At 42.4% G+C, this 20,319-nt stretch overlaps 1 protein-coding gene across 2 annotated transcripts in view; it reads right to left on the reverse strand.

Moving 5' to 3' along the window:
- Positions 1-16,155: 16,155 nt before the first annotated feature.
- The window catches only part of LOC134969129 (solute carrier family 22 member 6-A-like), a 252,681-nt gene continuing 248,517 nt past the window's right edge, over positions 16,156-20,319 (reverse strand). For both annotated transcript variants that reach the window (XM_063944858.1, XM_063944857.1), the window contains one exon: positions 16,156-17,399. In XM_063944858.1, the coding sequence (XP_063800928.1) occupies positions 17,291-17,399 (109 nt within the window). In that variant the 3' untranslated portion in view covers positions 16,156-17,290. The remainder of the gene's footprint in view (positions 17,400-20,319) is intronic.

A 20,319-nucleotide genomic window follows, 5' to 3' on the forward strand; every position in this document is an offset into this window, starting at 1 on the left:
ACCGTTGTAGTATTACCAGGTATTCCTGCAACGGCTGATAATACTTCATCAGAACTATTCTGCGGTTCTTGTGTCGTTGACTCTACACAGTTTGTAATAAGCTCTTGCCCATTTATGTCATTAATATCTGATATCACAGGATTACCAGCTATGTGTCTTGTTTCAGAGCAATCCTGTGTATCGGGAATAGTGATGACATCGGATTGTGACAACTGCTTAACATTACTTCTTGAGTTAATATTTGATAACAAACCAATGCCTGCTATGTGCCTTGTTTCTGTTTCAGAACAAACCTGTGTATCTGGAATTGTGATTACCGCTGATTGCTGCAATTGCTTAACATTACTTCTTGAGAGACGCGATGCCCTCTTAACCTTTACAGTCTTTGTATTACCAGCGACATCCCGGTCTGCAGTGTTAAACGCTGTGTGTTTTGATGTTACAGCAACATCATTACTTACGCATGATACAGTTTGTAACGCGATCCTTCTCCGTTGCGGCTTTTCATTTTCGGAATATGACAATTTTCTTTTCAGATCTGTAAATGCTGAATTATGACTTCTCTCATTCGTTCTTGGTCGAGCAGGCCTTCGTTTGTTCGGGTTGATACAACCGTTATGCACCACCATAATCGATGACCTAGCAACGTCCTTTAGGCTGTTATGTACAATTGCCGGCGTTACGAATTGATGTTTCTCCGTTTCAGCGATTGCTGTGCGTTTTGATGTTTTCCCGCTTGTACTAGGCCTGTGTATTTGCGCGCCGGTATCACGGCCTGTTGGTATCGTAGGATCATATCGCCTTGCTACAGCATCATCTGTAATACATATATTATAAAATAAATATAAACGTCGATGCGTGTAAATCAGCATTTAAATCACAGCATAACAATATAACATATAACAGTGTTTGATTACACACCTGCTGTTGCGAAATGATGGTTCTCCGTTTCAGCTGCGGCTGTGCGTTTTGATGTTTTCCCGCTTGTACTAGGCCTGTGTATTTGCGCGCCGGTATCACGGCCTATTGGTATCGTAGGATCATATCGCCTTGCTACAGCATCATCTGTAATACATATATTATAAAATAAATATAAACACCGATGCGCGTAAATCAACATTTAAATCACAGCATAACAATATAACATATAACAGTGTTTGATTACACACCTGCTGTTGCGAAATGATGGTTCTCCGTTTCAGCTGCGGCTGTGCGTTTTGATGTTTTCCCGCTTGTACTAGGCCTGTGTATTTGCGCGACGGTATCACGGCCTGCTGGTATCGTAGGATCATATCGCCTTGCTACAGCATCATCTGTAATACATATATTATAAAATAAATATAAACACCGATGCGCGTAAATCAACATTTAAATCACAGCATAACAATATAACATATAACAGTGTTTGATTACACACCTGCTTTATATTCGAATGTTTTAGCCCGACCCCCTGTCGCGTGGGGGGAAAACGGTCGCTCATCAACAACATTGCTGGTCTCTATAGCGGCGTTGTGACAATATTCAGGTTTGTTCAATATGTCCCGTAGAATACCGTCAGCCATCGCATCATCCATTTTTGTGGAATCTTTAGCCGGTGAAAAATGAAAAAATAAATATTACATACGGTATAAAATTAGAATAACATGAAAAAGAGATGCATTATTGAGAATATAAAGTGTGTACAGTTGACAACAAATCAGCACAATTGTACAAGGTTTATTTTTAATTCTTTAGCCGTGGAAAAATAAATAAATAAATAAATAAAACTAATAATAAAAAATAAATAAATAAAAAATAAATAAAAATATCATGTTACTCACAGGCTGGAGCCAATTCCAAAATATTAGTAAAATCGGGTATAATGCTGAAATCTAAACCAAATGGGCTATCTTCAACCGAATCGAAATTCTCTGTATTTGTGATTACTGTCAAATCGGGGGAAATAAAAATGAGAAAATAATAATTATTTAATAATTACTATTTAATAATTACTTATCAATGTATCCAGACTGTTGTACGTTCATACTATTTAAACTTTTAAAAATAAGTAAAAATGAACAAATTGTAGACCTTGACTATAATTTCATACTATTTAAACTTTAAATATAAATAAAAACGTGTCAATGGCATTTATAGACATAGCTTACCATGGGTCGTTTGATAACTTGGCAAATCATCATCGGATTCAGATGTACACATGTTGATGTTCTGCATTGTCTGTCTCTGAACCAATAATGAAAATGAGATACGATTAATATCTCTCAAACGATTTAGATGAAATACTGTGTTGGTGCATTCCCAAAATTAACCACTAGATGGCGCTATTACCACATATTTAAATAACCTTCAGGCAGTCACATTAATTAAAGCCAAAACAAATGCCTGGTGATCGACACATATTTAAACAACATTCAGGCAATCATATTAATTAAAAACCAAAATAAATGACTGTTGTTCGTGTGATCAACTAGCCTGCGCGTTTTATCATACACAATATTAATTAATTTAATCAATACTAAACGGCTCCCAATGGTACTTACTAACAATACTAAGCGGCTCCCAATGGTACTTACTAAATACCAATTGTAGATTAAAGTGCAGAAATGATATTTGAAATGTTAGGAAGCGCTTCCTAACATTTCATATATCATTTCTGCACTTTACACACATTGATTCACAGCTATATTTGTAAAATAAAAAATAAAAAAATCTGGTGCTCGACACATATTTAAACAACATTCAGGCAATCATATTAATTAAAAACCAAAATAAATGACTGTTGTTCGTGTGATCAACTAGACTGCTCGTTTTATCATACACAATATTAATTAATTTAATCAATACTAAACGACTCCCAATGGTACTTACTAACAATACTAAGCGGCTCCCAATTGTACTTACTAAATACCAATTGTAGATTAAAGTTTAGAAATGATATTTGAAATGTTAGGAAGCGCTTCCTAACATTTCATATATCATTTCTGCACTTTACACACATTGATTCACAGCTATATTTGTAAAATAAAAATAAAAAATAAATAAAAAAATGTCGGTGCATTCCTAAAATGAACCACTAGATGGCGCTATTACCACATATTTAAACAACCTTCAGTGGGTGACAATTATACTTATTTCACAGCCATATTTGTAAAATAAAAAAAATAAAAAATAAAATATAACATGCTAGATCCATAATGATAATAATAATAATAAATAATAATAATTATAATAATAATAACACTTACCATAATGTCTTCACGTGTGTATAGCGATGCAAGTTCGTTTGAATTTTCTTCTCAGTGCTCTGTCCCAATTCAGCGCCGCGTCCTATTCTTATAGCCATGGCTGTGAGCCATATGGCCCCCACCAACCTGTGGTATGCCGTCCCACATTTCCAAGATGCTGGGGCGGGGTTTTTAAACATATAATCTTTGGTTTATACATTAGTAAATGTAATCATGCTTTTCAGTTACAATAAAGATATATTCTGTTAGCGGTACCGTACATGCCATACTCAGCTCTTCAAGCACATACCAAATACTTATATATGCATATATATAAGTATTTGGTATGTGTTTGAAGTGCTTGTATAGATTGAATGGCTGTCCTTCCAAATTTAGAATAAAATTATTTAATAACAAAAATAATTCATAAAAAGCATTATACAGAAGTACTTATGAACTAATGTACATGAATACAAATTATTTTATGATTCCATAAATATCCATGTGTGTATAATGTGTACATGTAACATAAATGCATTCTGTGCTTAGATTTAGGTCTCATCACCATATCTCATTATGATATCTAATTAATCCAAAATACGGAAAATGGGTTTTTAAACATATAATCTTTGGTTTATACATTAGTAAATGTAATCATGCTTTTCAGTTACAATAAAGATATAATCTGTTAGCGGTACCGTACATGCCATACTCAGCTTTTCAAGCACATACCAAATACTTATATATGTATATATATAAGTATTTGGTATGTGTTTGAAGTGCTTGTATAGATTGAATGGCTGTCCTTCCAAATTTAGAATAAAATTATTTAATAACAAAAATAATTCATAAAAAGCATTATACAGAAGTACTTATGAACTAATGTACATGAATACAAATTATTTTATGATTCCATAAATATCCATGTGTGTATAATGTGTACATGTACTATAAATGCATTCTGTGCTTAGATTTAGGACACATCACCATGATATCTCATTATGATATCTAATTAATCCAAAATACGGAAAAATTCGATTTGAGTCAACACATAAACCTGTAGGTGGCGCTAATGTTCTTCTACAGAGATAACAAACTGCTTTTTTTTTTTTTTTAAATGTGCTGTCATCATTTATCACTCCTGGCCATTAAAAGCAATATGTTTTTAAATTAGTGCCATGTGTGATGCTTCCGTACATCTAAGAAAATGGCCATGGTCAGATCATCATTCATCACTCATGGCCATTAAAAGATGTCAGATCATCATTCATCACTCATGGCCATTAAAAGCAATATGTTTTTAAATTAGTGCCATGTGTGATGCTTCCGTACATCTAAGAAAATGGGCATGGTCATTAGTCATTATGACTTTTAAAACTACACCATGTGTACCAAGCGTGATGTTTAAATTGTTGGAATGTGTGAACTATAACAAAGTGTACAGACTAGTCAAAATAGTGAATTTTTTCATCACAAACTGGCTTGTGATCTTTATTGAGCATTCTGCGCCTGGTGTTGTGTGACACTCTGCGACTGGTGTTGCGTGACACTCTGTGACTGGTGTTACGCGACAATTTTTAATACGGTTTAATATCGAACACTATAAATTTATATAAAATTTTATATAAAATTTTATATTAAAGCGATATAAAACACTATCATTTAATATTAAAGGGGTGGAGCCTAGGAGAAAGGGGTGTTACCACCTGTCAAGTTTGACAGAAAGGTTGTCTTTATCTACTAAGGTTTACGTCCTGTCAGTCAATATATTATTCAGTTTCGCACGTTGTCTTCAGAGTTAAACTGGAATGAGGAGGCCCTGATCGCTGCGTTTTGGAATGGACTTTCAGAGAAAATCAAGGATGATTTAACCATTCAGGATGTACCAACTAAGCTGGATGAATTGATTTCTATCTGTAATAAACTTGATCTACGCTACAGAGAGCGATGTTTAGAGAAATCCAAGGCAGAGCGATCTAGTCCGCGCTATCATCCTAGACCTCGACAAGATTCTTCATCTCAGTCTCCTGTAACGACAGAAGAACCTATGCAGATCGGGCGCTCTCGCCTCACAGAGGAGGAACGAATTCGTCGTCGACAGGGTAACCTCTGCATGTACTGCGGGTCCACCGAACATTTAGTTAAGTCTTGCAAACTCCGGCCGGGAAACTCTCGCTCCTAGCTTATTCAAGAGAGGTTAAGCTAGGAGTTACTTTGGAATCACGTTCTGGGAAAGAGCCGACTTTGCCTATTCATTTAGAAGTTCCAAGTTCTACAGTTAAAGTTTCAGCTCTCCTAGATTCCGGTGGTGCAGCCGAGAACTTCATCACCTCAGCCTTTGTCATACGATCTAAAGTTCAAACTATGCCTCTGGGAGCGGCAGTTGCTGTTACAGCAGTGGATGGAAGTCGAATTCCAGATGGTATAATTACTCATTGAACCGTATGTCTCAAGATGAAAGTAGGTGTGCTCCATTCCGAATATATTTCCTTCTTCGTGATTCCCAAAGCCTCTCATGATGTGATACTTGGATTACCTTGGCTACAGAAACATAATCCACAATTTAATTGGCAAACCATGGAAGTTCTTTCGTGGGGTAAATCCTGTACCAAGGACTGTTTAGCTTAAATTATTACTCTCCGGTCAGTTAGTCTTCCCGACTTACCCTCAGTCTATCAATGCTTTGTGGATGTTTTCAGTAAACAAGCAGCAGACTCCTTACCCCCTCATCGCGAATGGGACTGCCCAATCGTTTTGGTACTGGGCAAAACACCTCCTAGGGGGCGAATTTATCCGCTATCCATCCCAGAGACTCAAGCTATGTCTGATTATATACAAGAGAATTTAACCAAAGGATTTATCAGACCATCTTCTTCACCTGCAGGAGCCGGATTCTTCTTCGTTAAGAAGAAAGATGGTGGGTTACGACCATGCATAGATTACCGTGGACTTAATGAGATCACTGTGAAAAACAAGTACCCATTACCATTAATTCCAGAATTATTTGACCGGGTAAAGGGAGCTACTGTGTTTACAAAATTAGATCTTCGAGGGGCCTACAATTTAATCCGCATCCGTGCAGGGGACGAATGGAAGACTGCCTTTAATACCCGGGATGGGCATTACGAATACCTTGTAATGCCTTTTGGTCTTTGTAATGCGCCTGCAGTTTTCCAAAGCTATGTGAATGAACTTTTTCGTGATCTTCTCTACAAGTGTCTAGTAGTGTACTTGGATGATATCTTAATATTCTCCAAGGATCTGAAGTCTCACCGTCTGAGGGAAAATCGACTATATTGTAAGTTGGAGAAGTGTACTTTTGAAGTATCCTCCATACCGTTCCTTGGTTACATCATTTCCGGATCAGAGCTATGTATGGATCCTGTAAAGGTACAAGCTATCCGAGACTGGTCCACTCCTACGACTCTCAAGGGGATTCAGCGATTCCTTGGCTTTGCTAATTTCTATAGGAGATTCATTAAGAATTACTCTACGTTGGCTGCTCCCATCACAGCCTTGACTCGCAAGGGAGCAAATCCTATGAACTGGTCTTCTGAAGCAATCAAAGCCTTCTCTGATTTAAAATAAGCCTTTGTGTCAGCCCCCATTCTTCGACAGCCAGATTTGAACTGTCCCTTTCTACTGGAGGTGGACGCATCTACGGTAGTAGTAGGAGCTGTGTTGTCACAAGTCTTTGAAGATAAAAAAGTCCATCCCTGCGGATATTTCTCCTGTAAGTTCCTACCGGCTGAACGTAATTATGCAATTGGGGAGCAGGAATTACTTGCCATCAAGTTGGCATTTGAGGAGTGGAGATACCTTCTAGAGGGAGCACAACATCGCATTACAGTATATACCGATCATAAGAATCTTCTATATCTGCAGTCAGCTCAGTGTTTGAATCCACGACAAGCTCGATGGGCGCTTTTCTTCATACGATTCAATTTCAAGCTCACCTATCGTCCAGGGTCTCAGAACAAAAAGGCAGATGCCCTTTCTCAATCCTTCAATTCTTCTGAATTAAATGATGCTACCACGAAACAAGCCATTGTGAGTCCTACGTCCTTTTTAATGACTCGAACTTCTCCGGTTCCTCCGCCTGGCAAAACCTTTGTCGCCACAAATCTTCGAAAACGACTGCTTACTTGGGCTCACTCTCCATCCTTTATGGGTCATCCTGGGGTTCTAAAGACTCTCAAATTTATTCAACAGTCTTACTGGTGGCCACGTCTTAAAGCCGATGTTCAAGAGTTTATAGCAGCATGTCCTAAATGTGCCCAACATAAGAGTCCAAGGGGTTCTCCGCCAGGTTTGTTACATCCATTATCTATACCCAAACAACCGTGGACTCATATCTCAATGGATTTCGTGACCGATTTACCTCCATCAAAAGGGAGGAATACCATTTGGGTGATAGTGGATCGATTTTCGAAAATGGCGCATTTCATTCCATTAACTGGATTACCATCAGCCCCTTCACTAGCCAGATTGTTCATTTCTGAGATCTTCAAGTTGCATGGCCTTCCTCGAGAGATCATCTTTGATCGGGGAACACAGTTTGTAGCCAAGTTTTGGAGGTCGCTTTGTTCATCTTTAAACATTAAGTTGAATTTTTCTTCGGCATATCATCCTCAGACAGATGGACAAACTGAGAGAGTAAATCAAGATCTTGAAACCTTTCTCCGGCTATACATATCGTCCTCACAGGATGATGGGGTTGACTACCTTCCATTGGCAGAATTCGCTCATAATAATCTCTTTCATTCGTCTTCAGAATCTACGCCATTTTATACTAACTTTGGTTTTCATCCTCGTGTGCCAGAGTTCCATCCGTTGCCAGCCCTAGAGGTTCCAGCAGCAGATCAAGAGCTTCAACGTTTATCTAGAATCTGGAGTTGTGTGCGCAAGTCGTTGGTCAAATCTTCTGCTCGTTATAAATCTTTCGCAGATAGAAAACGTAAGGCTGTACCAAACTACAAGGTAGGAGACCAAGTTTGGATTTCTACTCGCAATCTTAAGTTAAAAGTTCCTTCTAAGAAATTTGCTCCCAAGTTTATTGGCCCATTTCCCATTGTAAAGGTACTCAATCAGGTGTCATACAAAGTCAAGTTGCCACCGTCTTTGAAAATTCCTAACGCCTTTCATACATCGTTATTGAAACCTTTGATTCTCAATAAGTTTCGTACTACCCTGTCCAAACCTCCTAAAGTTCACTCTTTGCAGGATGAGGAATTTGAGGTTAAGGAGATTGTGGACTTACGTCGCCGATATGGACGTCTGCAGTTTTTGGTCGACTGGAAGGGTTATGGTCCAGAGGAGAGGTCCTGGGTCTTTGCCGAAGATGTTCATGCTCCAAGACTGGTACAGAAATGCTATTCCAAGAATCCTGATAAAGTTCAAAGGTGTCCGGAGACCACCCTTAAAGGAGGGTGTACTGTCACGAACCGATCTCTCACCTCTGCGGGTTCTGGGGTTCATCCGTTGCCGGTGCGGTTGCTTGCGGTGCTGTGCGGCCGTGTGGGGACACTGCGTGATCGGTGGCACAGGTCATGCAGGATCTGGGAGCTGGGAGTGCGGGGACCAAATGGCCAAAGGCACCGCTGTGTGTCTGCAGTATAGGAGGCGGCCATGTTGGAGACCAAATAAGCAATTCAGAGCACTTGTGAAACCACCTGTGGGTAAGTGTAAACCAATCCCGTGCTTGTGCTGCCTGTAAGTAGGCTGGGATTATGCTACTCTGGGCCAGTGCTTTGTTGTATCTACGCTATGCCCTAGCTCTGTGCTCTCTCCGTGCATTCCTGTGTGATTCCCGTGGTCCAGATATCGCCTCCGCTCCCAGGGGTCCGTCTGCAGCCTTCACTGCTAAAGATCCTCCAGCTCCCTGCTGTGCTGTCAGTCAATCACTCTCCCAGTGGCAAACAAGTGGATTCCCAGAGTCTTGCAAGAGGTTACCCTGTCTGCCTGCTTTAACCACACAGACTTTGGAGGATTCTACTAACATCAGCTGTTCGTTTGCTCTGCTCTAAACTTAACCCATTCATCACCATTGTCGTCTGCTGCAGTTTCACAGTGATCTTCAGAACTCGCAAGTAACCCATTTCAGTATTATATTTTCTGTGTTGCTACAATCAAGGACAATTCTTCACAGCCTTTCAGTTAAATCTCTAAACTTCATTACAAGTTTCTACAGTTACTTATTTATGTCTGCATTATCCAGTTAACACACTTTACAGTTCAGCATCAAATCTTGTTTCTTTTGGACAATTCATCATTCATTCACAAGCCTGCTTAAAAATTCAGTTCTATGAACATTTCCTCAATGTATCTTTAAGATTGATTCTGCTTATCAATTCTACCACTTTATGCAATACGTCAGTTTATGTATGGTGATTTATAATTTGTCATTTAACTCCTTACTGGAATTGTTGCTTACAATAAATATATGAAACTGAACTTTCTTCGTCCTCCCTGCTTTCATCATACCCCAGCACCTACACCTTTGGTTGGTCCAGGGTTAACGGATTCACAAAAACACCCGGCCCTGACAATGGGCTAGCATTGATAGCTTCTGTTACAGGGTCATTTAACTAATAACCTTGGAGGCCTCTTCAAAATATTGTTAGGGGCCCCACAAATATCTTTTTTTATGCACCTGTCTATGGAAATAATAAGATTTTACTTACCGGTAAATCTATTTTTCGTAGTCCGTAGAGGATGCTGGGACTCTGTAAGGACCATGGGGAATAGATGGGCTCCGCAGGAGATAGGGCACTTTAAGAAAGCTTTGGATTCTGGGTGTGCACTGGCTCCTCCCTCTATGCCCCTCCTCCAGACCTCAGTTAGGGAAACTGTGCCCAGAGAAGATGGACAGTACGAGGAAGGATTTTTGTAAATCTAAGGGCGAGATCCATACCAGCCACACCGTATAACTTGTGATAAACTACCCAGTTAACAGTATGAACAACAACATAGCCTCGGTTCAACCGATAAACTATAACATAACCCTCATGTAAGCAATAACTATATACAAGTCTTGCAGAAGAAGTCCGCACTTGGGACGGGCGCCCAGCATCCTCTACGGACTACGAGAAATAGATTTACCGGTAAGTAAAATCTTATTTTCTCTAACGTCCTTGAGGATGCTGGGACTCCGTAAGGACCATGGGGATTATACCAAAGGTCCCAAACGGGCGGGAGAGTGCGGATGACTCTGCAGCACCGAATTGAGCAAACAGGAGGTCCTCCTCAGCCAGGGTATCAAACTTACAGAACTTTGCAAAGGTATTTGACCCCGACCAAGTAGCAGCTCGGCACAGCTGTAGTGCCGAGACCCCTCAGGCAGCCGCCTAAGAAGAGCCCACCTTCCTAGTGGAATGGGCCTTAACCGATTTAGGTAACGGCAATCCTGCCGTAGAATGCGCCAGCTGAATCGTGTTACAGATCCAGCGAGCAATAGTCTGCTTTGAAGCAGGGCCGCCAACCTTGTTGGCTGTATACAGGACAAACAGTGCTTCTGTTTTGCAGATCCTAGCCGTTCTGGCCACGTAAATTTTCAAAGCCCTGACCACATCAAGGGACTCGGAATCCTCCAAGTCACGCGTAGCCACAGGCACGACAATAGGTTGGTTCATATGAAAGGATGAGACCACCTTTGGCAGGAATTGAGGACGGGTCCGCAATTTCGCTCTATCCATATGGACAATCAGATAGGGCTTTTAGTGATAAAAGCCTCCAATTCCGAAACTCGCCTAGCCGAAGCCAAGGCTAACAACATGACCACCTTCCAGGTGAAATATTTCAACACCACTAACTTAAGTGGTTCAAACCAATGTGACTTAAGGAACCGTAACACCACGTTAAGGTCCCAAGGCGCCACCGGCGGTACAAAAGAAGGCTAAAAATGCAGTACTCCCTACACAAACATTTGTACTTCAGGAAGAGAAGCCAATTCTTTTTGGAAGAAAATGGATAAGGCCGAAATTTGAACCTTTACCGATCCTAATTTCAGGCCCAAGTTCACTCCAGTTTGAAGGAAGTGAAGCAGACGGCCCAAAAGGAATTCCTCCGTAGGAGCATTCCTGACCTCACATCAGGAAACATATTTTCGCCATATTCTGTGATAATGTTTCAATGTCACTTCCTTCCTAGCCTTAATTAGGGTAGGAATGACCTCCTCCGGAATACCCATTACCGCTAGGATCCTGCGTTGAACCGCCATGGCGTCAAACGCAGCCGCGGTAAGTCTTGGAACAGACAGGGCCCCTGCTGCAGCAGGTCTTGTCTTAGAGGAAGAGGCCACGGATTCTCTGTGAGCATTTCCTGCAGATCTCGATACCAGGTCCTCCGTGTCCAATCTGGAACAATGAGAATTGGTCTCACTCCTCTTTTTCTTATTATCCTCAACATCATGGGTATGAGAGGAAGAGGAGTAAACACAGAGACCGACCGGAACACCCATGGTGTCACTAGGGCGTCCACAGCTTAATGCCTGAGGGTCTCCTGACCTGGCGCAATAACTCTGCGGCTTTGTGTTGAGGCAGGACGCCATCATGTCTATCAGTGGCAGTCTCCACCAAATTGCAATCTGTGCTAAGACTTCCTGATGAAGTCCCCACTCTCCAGGACGTAGATCGTGTCCGCTGAGGAAGTCTGCTTCCCAGTCGTCCACTCCCGGAATGAACACTGCTGACAGTGCGCTTACATGATTCTCTGCCCAGCGAAGAATTCTGGTGGCTTCCGCCATCGCCATTCTGCTCCTTGTGCCGCCTTGGCGGTTTACATGAGCTACTGCGGTGACGTTGTCTGACTAGATCAGAACCGGTTGGTCGCGAAGTAGGGTCTCCGTCTGACGGAGGGTGTTGTATATGGCCCTTAGTTCCAAGAAGTGAAGACAAGTCTCATGACTTGACCAAAGACCTTGGACATTTTATTTTTCCCTGTGTGACTGCTCCCCAACCTCGGAGGCTCGCGTCCGTGGTCACCAGGATCCAGTCCTGAATGCCGAACCTGCGGCCCTATAGAAGGTGAGCACCCTGCAGCCACCACAGGAGAGATACCCTGGCCCTGGGGGAGAGGGTGAACAACTGATGAATCTGTAGATGTGACCCAGACCACTTGTCCAGTAGGTCCCATTTGAAAGACCTCGCATGGAACCGGCCGAAGGGAATGATTTTCCCCGGACTCGGGTGCAGTGATGCCGACACCTGTCTTGGTTTCAATAAGTTCCTGGGCCTTCTCTATCTGAAGGTAAACCCCTTTCTGGTCCGTATCCAGAATCATACCCAAGAAGGGCAGACTAGTCATAGGAACCAACTGTGACTTCGGGATATTGAGAAACTAGCCGTGTTGCTGTGACACCTTCAGCGAAAGGGACACGCTGTTCAACAACTGCTCTTTTGATCTCGCCTTATAGGAGATCGTCCAAGCATGGGATAACTGTGACTCCTTGCTTGCATAGGAGCACCATCATTTCCGCCAATTACCCTGAAATTGGTAATGACAATACTGTACCGCAATTCTCAGGTACGCCTGATGGGGTGGATAAATGGGAACATGAAGGTATGTAGCCTTTATGTCTAGATACACCATCAAATCCCCCCTTTCCAGGCTGGCCATGATCGCTCTGAGCGATTCCACTTTAAATTTGAACCTTTTCCAGTATAGGTTCAGAGGTTTTAATTTTAAAAAGGTCTGACCGAACCGTACCTATTCGGGACTACAGCCAAGGTTGAGTAATAGCCCCTTCCTTGTTGCAGGAGGAGAACCTTGAGCACCACCTGTTGGAGATACAATGTGTATGTATTTAATATAACTCCCCTTCTGGGGGAGAAGCCGTTAGGTCCGATAAGGAAAACCGTCGAGGAGGCACCTTTCGAATTCCTTTGTAACCCTGAGAACAATTTTTATTGCCCCGGGATCCACCTGTGAGTGAACTCAGATGTGGCTGAAGAGTCGAAGACGTGCTCCCCCTGGGATGGACTCCCTTAGCGGAGCTCCCGCGTCATGCGGTGGATGTAGTAGAGGCCGGGGAGGACTTCTGTTCCTGGGAACTAGCTGTGCCCCGTGCCCTTACCTCTGGTAAGAAAGGATGCTCCTCATACTTTCTTGTTATTCTGCGACCGAAAGGACTGCATTTGATAATGTCGTGCTTTCTTAGTCTGTGAGGGAATATAAGGCAAAAGATCAGAATTACCAGCTATAGCTGTGGAGACTAGGTCCGAGAGCCCTTCTCCACACAATTCCTCAGCCTTGTGAGGTAAACCCTCCATATGCCTTTTTTAGTCGGCATCACCTGTCCATTGCATGTTCCACAGGACAAGTCTAGCAGAAATCGACATAGCGTTGACTCTAGAACCCAGTAGACTAACGTCTCTTTGGGCATGTCTTTATATATATATATATATATATATATATATATATATATATAAAAGACAACATCTTTTACATATAAATATATACATATATATATATATATATATATATATATATATATATACTAGGGACAATAACATGGCATCCTTATCTAGGGTTTCAACCTCCGCTGATAAGGTATCTGACTACGCTGCTACAGCGCTATAAACCCATGCCAACACAATCGCCGGACTGAGTAGTGTACCAGAATGTGTGTAAATGGACTTCAAAGTACTTTTACTGCATGCTATTTGCAGGATCCCTGAGGATAGCTGTTAAGTCAGCGCTACCTTTTTTGGGTAAACGTGTCAATGCCTTGTACACCCTAGGGGAAGATTCCCATCGTATTCTGGCCCCATCAGGGAAGGGATACTCCCTGAGAATTCTTTTTGGGAAGCTGCAGCTTCTTGTCTGGAGATTCCCGCTCTTTTTCTTCATGAGAGGAGGGAAATTTACCTCAGCTTTCTTCCCCTTAAACATGTGTACCCTCGTGTTAGGGACAGATGAGTCATCAGTGATATGCAAAACATCTTTTATTACAATAATCATATATTGAATACTTTTCTGCCAGTCTTGGCTGTACTTTGCATTATCGTAGTCGACACTGGAGTCAGACTCCGTGTCGATAACAGTGTCTATTATTTTGGATAGTGAGTGTTGTGAGACTCTGAAGGTCTCTGTGACATAGGGGCAGACATGGGTAGATTCCCTGTCTGTTCTCTAATCTTTTGTAATAAGTTCATCTTAGCACTTAATTTCACATATCCAATCAGGTGTCGGCGTTGTCGACACACAGATTTGCTCCATCTCTTCCTTATGAGAGCCTTTTACCGCAGACATGTCGACACACACGTACCGACACACTCCACACACACAGGGAATCTCTTATCTGAAGACAGGTTCCAACCTAGGCCCTTTGGAGAGACAGAGAGAGAGTATGCCAGCACACACCCCAGCGCTATATAACCCAGGAAAAAACACAGAATGTAAACCCAGTACCGCTGCTGTAATGTATAATCGCCAAATATGTGCCCCCCCCCCCCCCCCTCTACTTTAAAACCCTCTTCACCGTGTGTCAAGCAGGGGAGAGTCCGGGGAGCTTCCTCTCAGCGGTGCTGTGGAGAGAAAATGGCGCTGGTGAGTGCTGAGGGAGAAGCCCCGCCCCCTCGGCGGCGGGCTTCTGTCCCGCTCAAACTTACTAAAATATGGCGGGGGCTCTTTTATATACATGTACGGTGCCTACCTGTACATGTATATATACTTTTTGCCATAAGAGAGGTGTTATATTGCTGCCCAGGGCGCTCCCCCTGCGCCCTGCACCCTTACAGTGACTGGAGTATGTGAGGTGTATAGGAGCAATGACGCACAGCTGCGGTGCTGTGCGTTACCTCAGTGAAGCTCTGAAGGCTTCTGCCGCCTGAGACGTCTTCTGACTTTGTTTCTTCTGGCTCTGTGAGGAGAACGGCGGCGCGGCTCTGGGGGAGGACGCCCAGTAAGAACCTGTGTTCACCCCCTCTGGAGCTAATGGTGTCCAGTAGCCGAGGAAGCAGAGCCTATCTTAGACAAGAAGGTCTGTCCCTCTCTCCTCAGTCCCTCGATGTAGGAAGCCTGTTGCCAGCAGTGCTCCCTGTAAAAATGTAGAAAAAATCCAAACAAAAATGCCTTCTAGGCAGAGAACTCAGGGAGCTCCCTGCAGTGCACCCATCTCGCTCTGGGCACAGTGTAAAACTGAGGTCTGGAGGAGGGGCATAGAGGGAGGAGCCAGTGCACACCCAGAATCCAAAGCTTTCTTAAAGTGCCCTATCTCCTGCGGAGCCCATCTATTCCCCATGGTCCTTACGGAGTCCCAGCATCCTCAAGGACGTTAGAGAAATCTATGGTAAGTGAAGGGAATAAGACAGAGGGCATCAGGATGATAGGTCGACAGTTAAAAGGTGGACACCAAATAGTTGACATGCATATGGTCAACACAGCATATGGTCGACATGAGTTTTTTTTGGGGGGGTTCAACTTTTTCATACTTTATCAAACACACGGACTACAATAGGGCATAGTAACCTTGGCCGAAGCATCGCGAGTGAAGTGGTACACTAATTGGTATTACACGTGCTGCAAGGTGAAATTTGACACACAAAAAAACATGAAAACTCATGTCAATCTTATCATGTGACGATGATTCATTGCTGACTTTTTGGCTGTCGACCTATTATACCATAACCAAGACAGAGACTCTATTAAATGGGAGTCACCATTTCAAGAAATATTCAGATAACAGAGTTTACTTAAAACCTCTCCGTTGGGGTGTATTATCCAGGTGTAGCTTCCCACAGAAATGATCCATCAGTGAAACAATCTCTATGTGAATGGCTTCGATCAGGCTGTTGAGTGAAGCTGATCTTGTGGTAGTGAGCATAGACAACAAACAGAAAATAAAAATAATAAAAAACTAACGGAGGCTATATATGTGACCCAAAATAAAATAAATCTGCATACATTACTATGAAAGAAACATCTACAACAGTAAATAATGCATCACACAATTTTAATATTTTGGACTGTCTACCTATTAACAGAAATATTTCAATTACATTATGATGCATAAGCTTTACAAACATTAAACATATTAATGATGAATTACTAGTAGTGCACAAATGTACAAATCCGCATTAATCAGCAATGTATTCTTTCTAGGGCAAGTCAGCTGTAAAAGCAAAAGTGCAAATTAGTACGAGTAAATAATCCTCAGAAATTACAGTATATAGGGTCAGATGTACTGAGCCTCAGGTGGGATTCAATTAGGTGCCGGGAGGATTCACAAGGCGAATCCGCCCGACACTGCCGTACTTTAGGGCGATGGGAATCTTGCTGAAACGTGATTGCTGCCCCATAGGCAGGGAACACTTGTATGCGAATCCAGCATTCGGCCAACCAGGTAAAAGGAGCGGAGCAGGCTGCAGTTGTTCCCTTCGCATCTAATTGAATTCCCCCCTTGGAGAGAGATACAGTGAAGAGAGATAAAGTACCGACTAATTAGCTCCTGTAATTGTTTTTTTTTTTTTTTTTTTTAAACAGCCTGCAACATGACAGTTAGTTAATTATCACTCTCCAAGGTTTAGAACAGTGGTTCACAAACTTGGTCCTCAGGACTCCACACAGTGCATGTTTTGCAGGTAACCCAGCAGGTGCACAGGTGTATCAATTACTCACTGACACATTTTAAAAGGTCCGCAGGTGGAGCTAATTATTTCACTTGCGATTCTGTGAGGAGACCTGCAAAACATGCACTGTGTGGGGTCCTGAGGACCGAGTTTGAGAACCTGTGGTTTAGAACATCTACACTATAGACTTGTGTCTTGTGTTGTCTATGTTCTCTTGGTAATTTATCTCAGAGACTGTATTATTGCTGTTGGATTAGATAAACTTCACATTCTATACAAATATGTTAAGGAGTCATTTAGGCCAAGTGACGCTACAGTGAATAAAATAAATAAATAAAGGACATTTTGCATTCTGGCCCCACAAAAAAAAAATCTGACAATTCTGTACTCAAATGAAGTTATTACTATCGGTAGCAGAAACATCATATTGATCTGAGATCTGTTTTGTTCTGAATGGGCTCATTTTAATCTCTTGGTTCATTTCCCAGAACAGGATTGTTACACAGTATCTACCAACAGTCTTTTTGGTGACTGAGCTTGAGGCTGGTTCTGTGTAAGGGGCACTTCCTCTTTTGGGATAATTCTTTGTACATCTTTACCTTTGGCCCTGAAAATAAGAAAATGATATATCAGGAAGAGAGCTGCTGTACAGAAACATACATCAGGATTGTATATTTCAGGGCAGTAACGGTGACAGGTGCAGTCAATAGCAGGGCACTTCTACGCACTGTGCTGGTCTCAGAACATGTGACATAATGGCATCATAAAGAGTCAGGAGCAGAAAGGTAGCGGGATACCAAGCACGTCCTAAGGATGACCCCCCAAGCACCTCCTTATGCTATAGGGCGTTGTTCCAGGCAGAAGTATAGCATGAAGCTAAGGTGCCCAGAGCTGCCATCTGCTCCTATACTGCATTTAGCGAAAGGGGGCACAGCCAGCATGTTAGGCTATTTTGAATTAATAACCTATTAAAAACATATTAATTTTGATATTATTACTGTGCTTTATTATTTGATATACATAGGTTGAAACACCATGCATACAGAATAACACCATAACTAATATAGCTTTATTATAAAACAGATATTAATTTATGCCACCAGACCCCTCAACGTGTGCTTTTTATGCCAACAGACGTCTCCACATGCCCCTAGTATGACATCATATTTCTTCACATACCCCTTTTATGCCATGAGACACCTCCACATGCCACTTGAATGTCTTCTCCACATACCCCTCTTATGCAATGAGATCCCACCATATACTACTTTTATGCCACAAGACCCCTGGTATGCCCCTAGTATGCTATTACACTTCTCTACACAGATTTTTTTTCTCATTTTTTTCAATGTGTTGTCCTAAACAGGGATTAGATCAATTCAGGCTGTCACATTAATAAAAGTCAATATACAATATTAGTGTTTGAACCACCTCAGCAGAGGCACTTTAACATGGCAGGTGGCTTACCATATATTGCAAATGTGTGTAGCGGAGTCTTCTGCATTTTACTATCATGTGGAGTGCATACTAGTTATGCTGGCTTACTGCAGTGTGCTGGGGTAACTTTTGTGTGTGTTTTTTTATTATTTATATATTAACCCCTCCCTAACACACACATGTGAAAAGCTAAGAAATTGATTGAGCAACTTGCATTTTGTATATCAATGTTCAGTTATATAAATAACTTGTGACCTTCCCATAAACAACTGAATAGCTCTTGGCAGTAACTTTTGTTATATGTGAATGGGATAAAGTCTGCACACCCTAAACTTCTTTTTGATCCCTGGTGACTGCTACTCCTCAGAGAATGAGGCTTCTGTTTTCACACAGAACCTCACTGGAAGAACCTGTTCATTCAGTAAAGAGAAAGCAGTAGGGATAGGCAGCATAAAGTAATAAAATGAAGCCATTAGTTAGTTTCTTGCAGCTATTTCAGGAGCGCATCTTGGAAACACAGAATGCTACTGCTACTGCAGAGCCACCCAGACCGTCCAAGAGATGCTCCGGGCAGGCACCCTGCAACCTATAGAGCTGCCCAGAGCATCCTCACGACGCAACAAACAGAGCTCTACTTCCCAGAGCCGGTGGCCTCGCATAATAGGGATGACATCACGACATCACAGGTTTAGGGGTCAAGGCTGGCACAGGGCACACTGCCTCCCTGTTATGGCGCTGCACTGTTGTTTCAGGTCACAAACATAAGTGGCACAACCTTTGAAACAGTCTGATCAAGTCTAGTGTGTACAGGGGCCGGGCCCCGGTAATGTAACGGTGAAGTGGCCTAAATTGTGAGCGTGTCTACACCCCTGAAAAAAATAATAGGATTTTAATTACCTACCTGTAAACCCTTTTCTCGTAGTCCGTAGAGGATGCTGGGGTCCATATTAGTACCATGGGGTATAGACGGGTCCACCAGGAGCCATTGGCACTTTAAGAGTTTAACAGTGTGGGCTGGTTCCTCCCTCTATGCCCCTCCTACCAGACTCAGTTTAGAAACTGTGCCCGAGGAGACGACATACTTCGAGACAAGGAATTACACAGATAGTGGCAAGATTCACACCAGCTCACACAACAAGGCTAATCCGGCCAACAAGCCGGAAAACTCAGCAACAGCTGAAACAGTACTGAAACAGTAAAGAACGCAGAACTTACCTAGGCACCAGGCAGTACTGAACCAAATAACCACTGCAGGATAAAATAAGAATTTACTTACCGATAATTCTATTTCTCATAGTCCGTAGTGGATGCTGGGAACTCCGAAAGGACCATGGGGAATAGCGGCTCCGCAGGAGACTGGGCACAAAAGTAAAAGCTTTAGGACTAGCTGGTGTGCACTGGCTCCTCCCCCTATGACCCTCCTCCAAGCCTCAGTTAGGATACTGTGCCCGGACGAGCGTACACAATAAGGAAGGATTTTGAATCCCGGGTAAGACTCATACCAGCCACACCAATCACACCGTACAACCTGTGATCTGAACCCAGTTAACAGCATGATAACAGAGGAGCCTCTGAAAAGATGGCTCACAACAATAATAACCCGATTTTTGTAACTATGTACAAGTATTGCAGACAATCCGCACTTGGGATGGGCGCCCAGCATCCACTACGGACTATGAGAAATAGAATTATCGGTAAGTAAATTCTTATTTTCTCTGACGTCCTAGTGGATGCTGGGAACTCCGAAAGGACCATGGGGATTATACCAAAGCTCCCAAACGGGCGGGAGAGTGCGGATGACTCTGCAGCACCAATTGAGAGAACTCCAGGTCCTCCTCAGCCAGGGTATCAGTTTTGTAGAATTTTACAAACGTATTTGCTCCTGACCAAGTAGCTGCTCGGCAAAGTTGTAAAGCCGAGACCCCTCGGGCAGCCGCCCAAGATGAGCCCATCTTCCTTGTGGAGTGGGCATTTACAGATTTTTGGCTGTGGCAGGCCTGCCACAGAATGTGCAAGCTGAATTGTACTACAAATCCAACGAGCAATAGTCTGCTTAGAAGCAGGAGCACCCAGCTTGTTGGGTGCATACA

This window comes from Pseudophryne corroboree, chromosome 11 (assembly GCF_028390025.1).
Source record: "Pseudophryne corroboree isolate aPseCor3 chromosome 11, aPseCor3.hap2, whole genome shotgun sequence".
Taxonomy (NCBI): Eukaryota; Metazoa; Chordata; class Amphibia; order Anura; family Myobatrachidae; genus Pseudophryne; species Pseudophryne corroboree.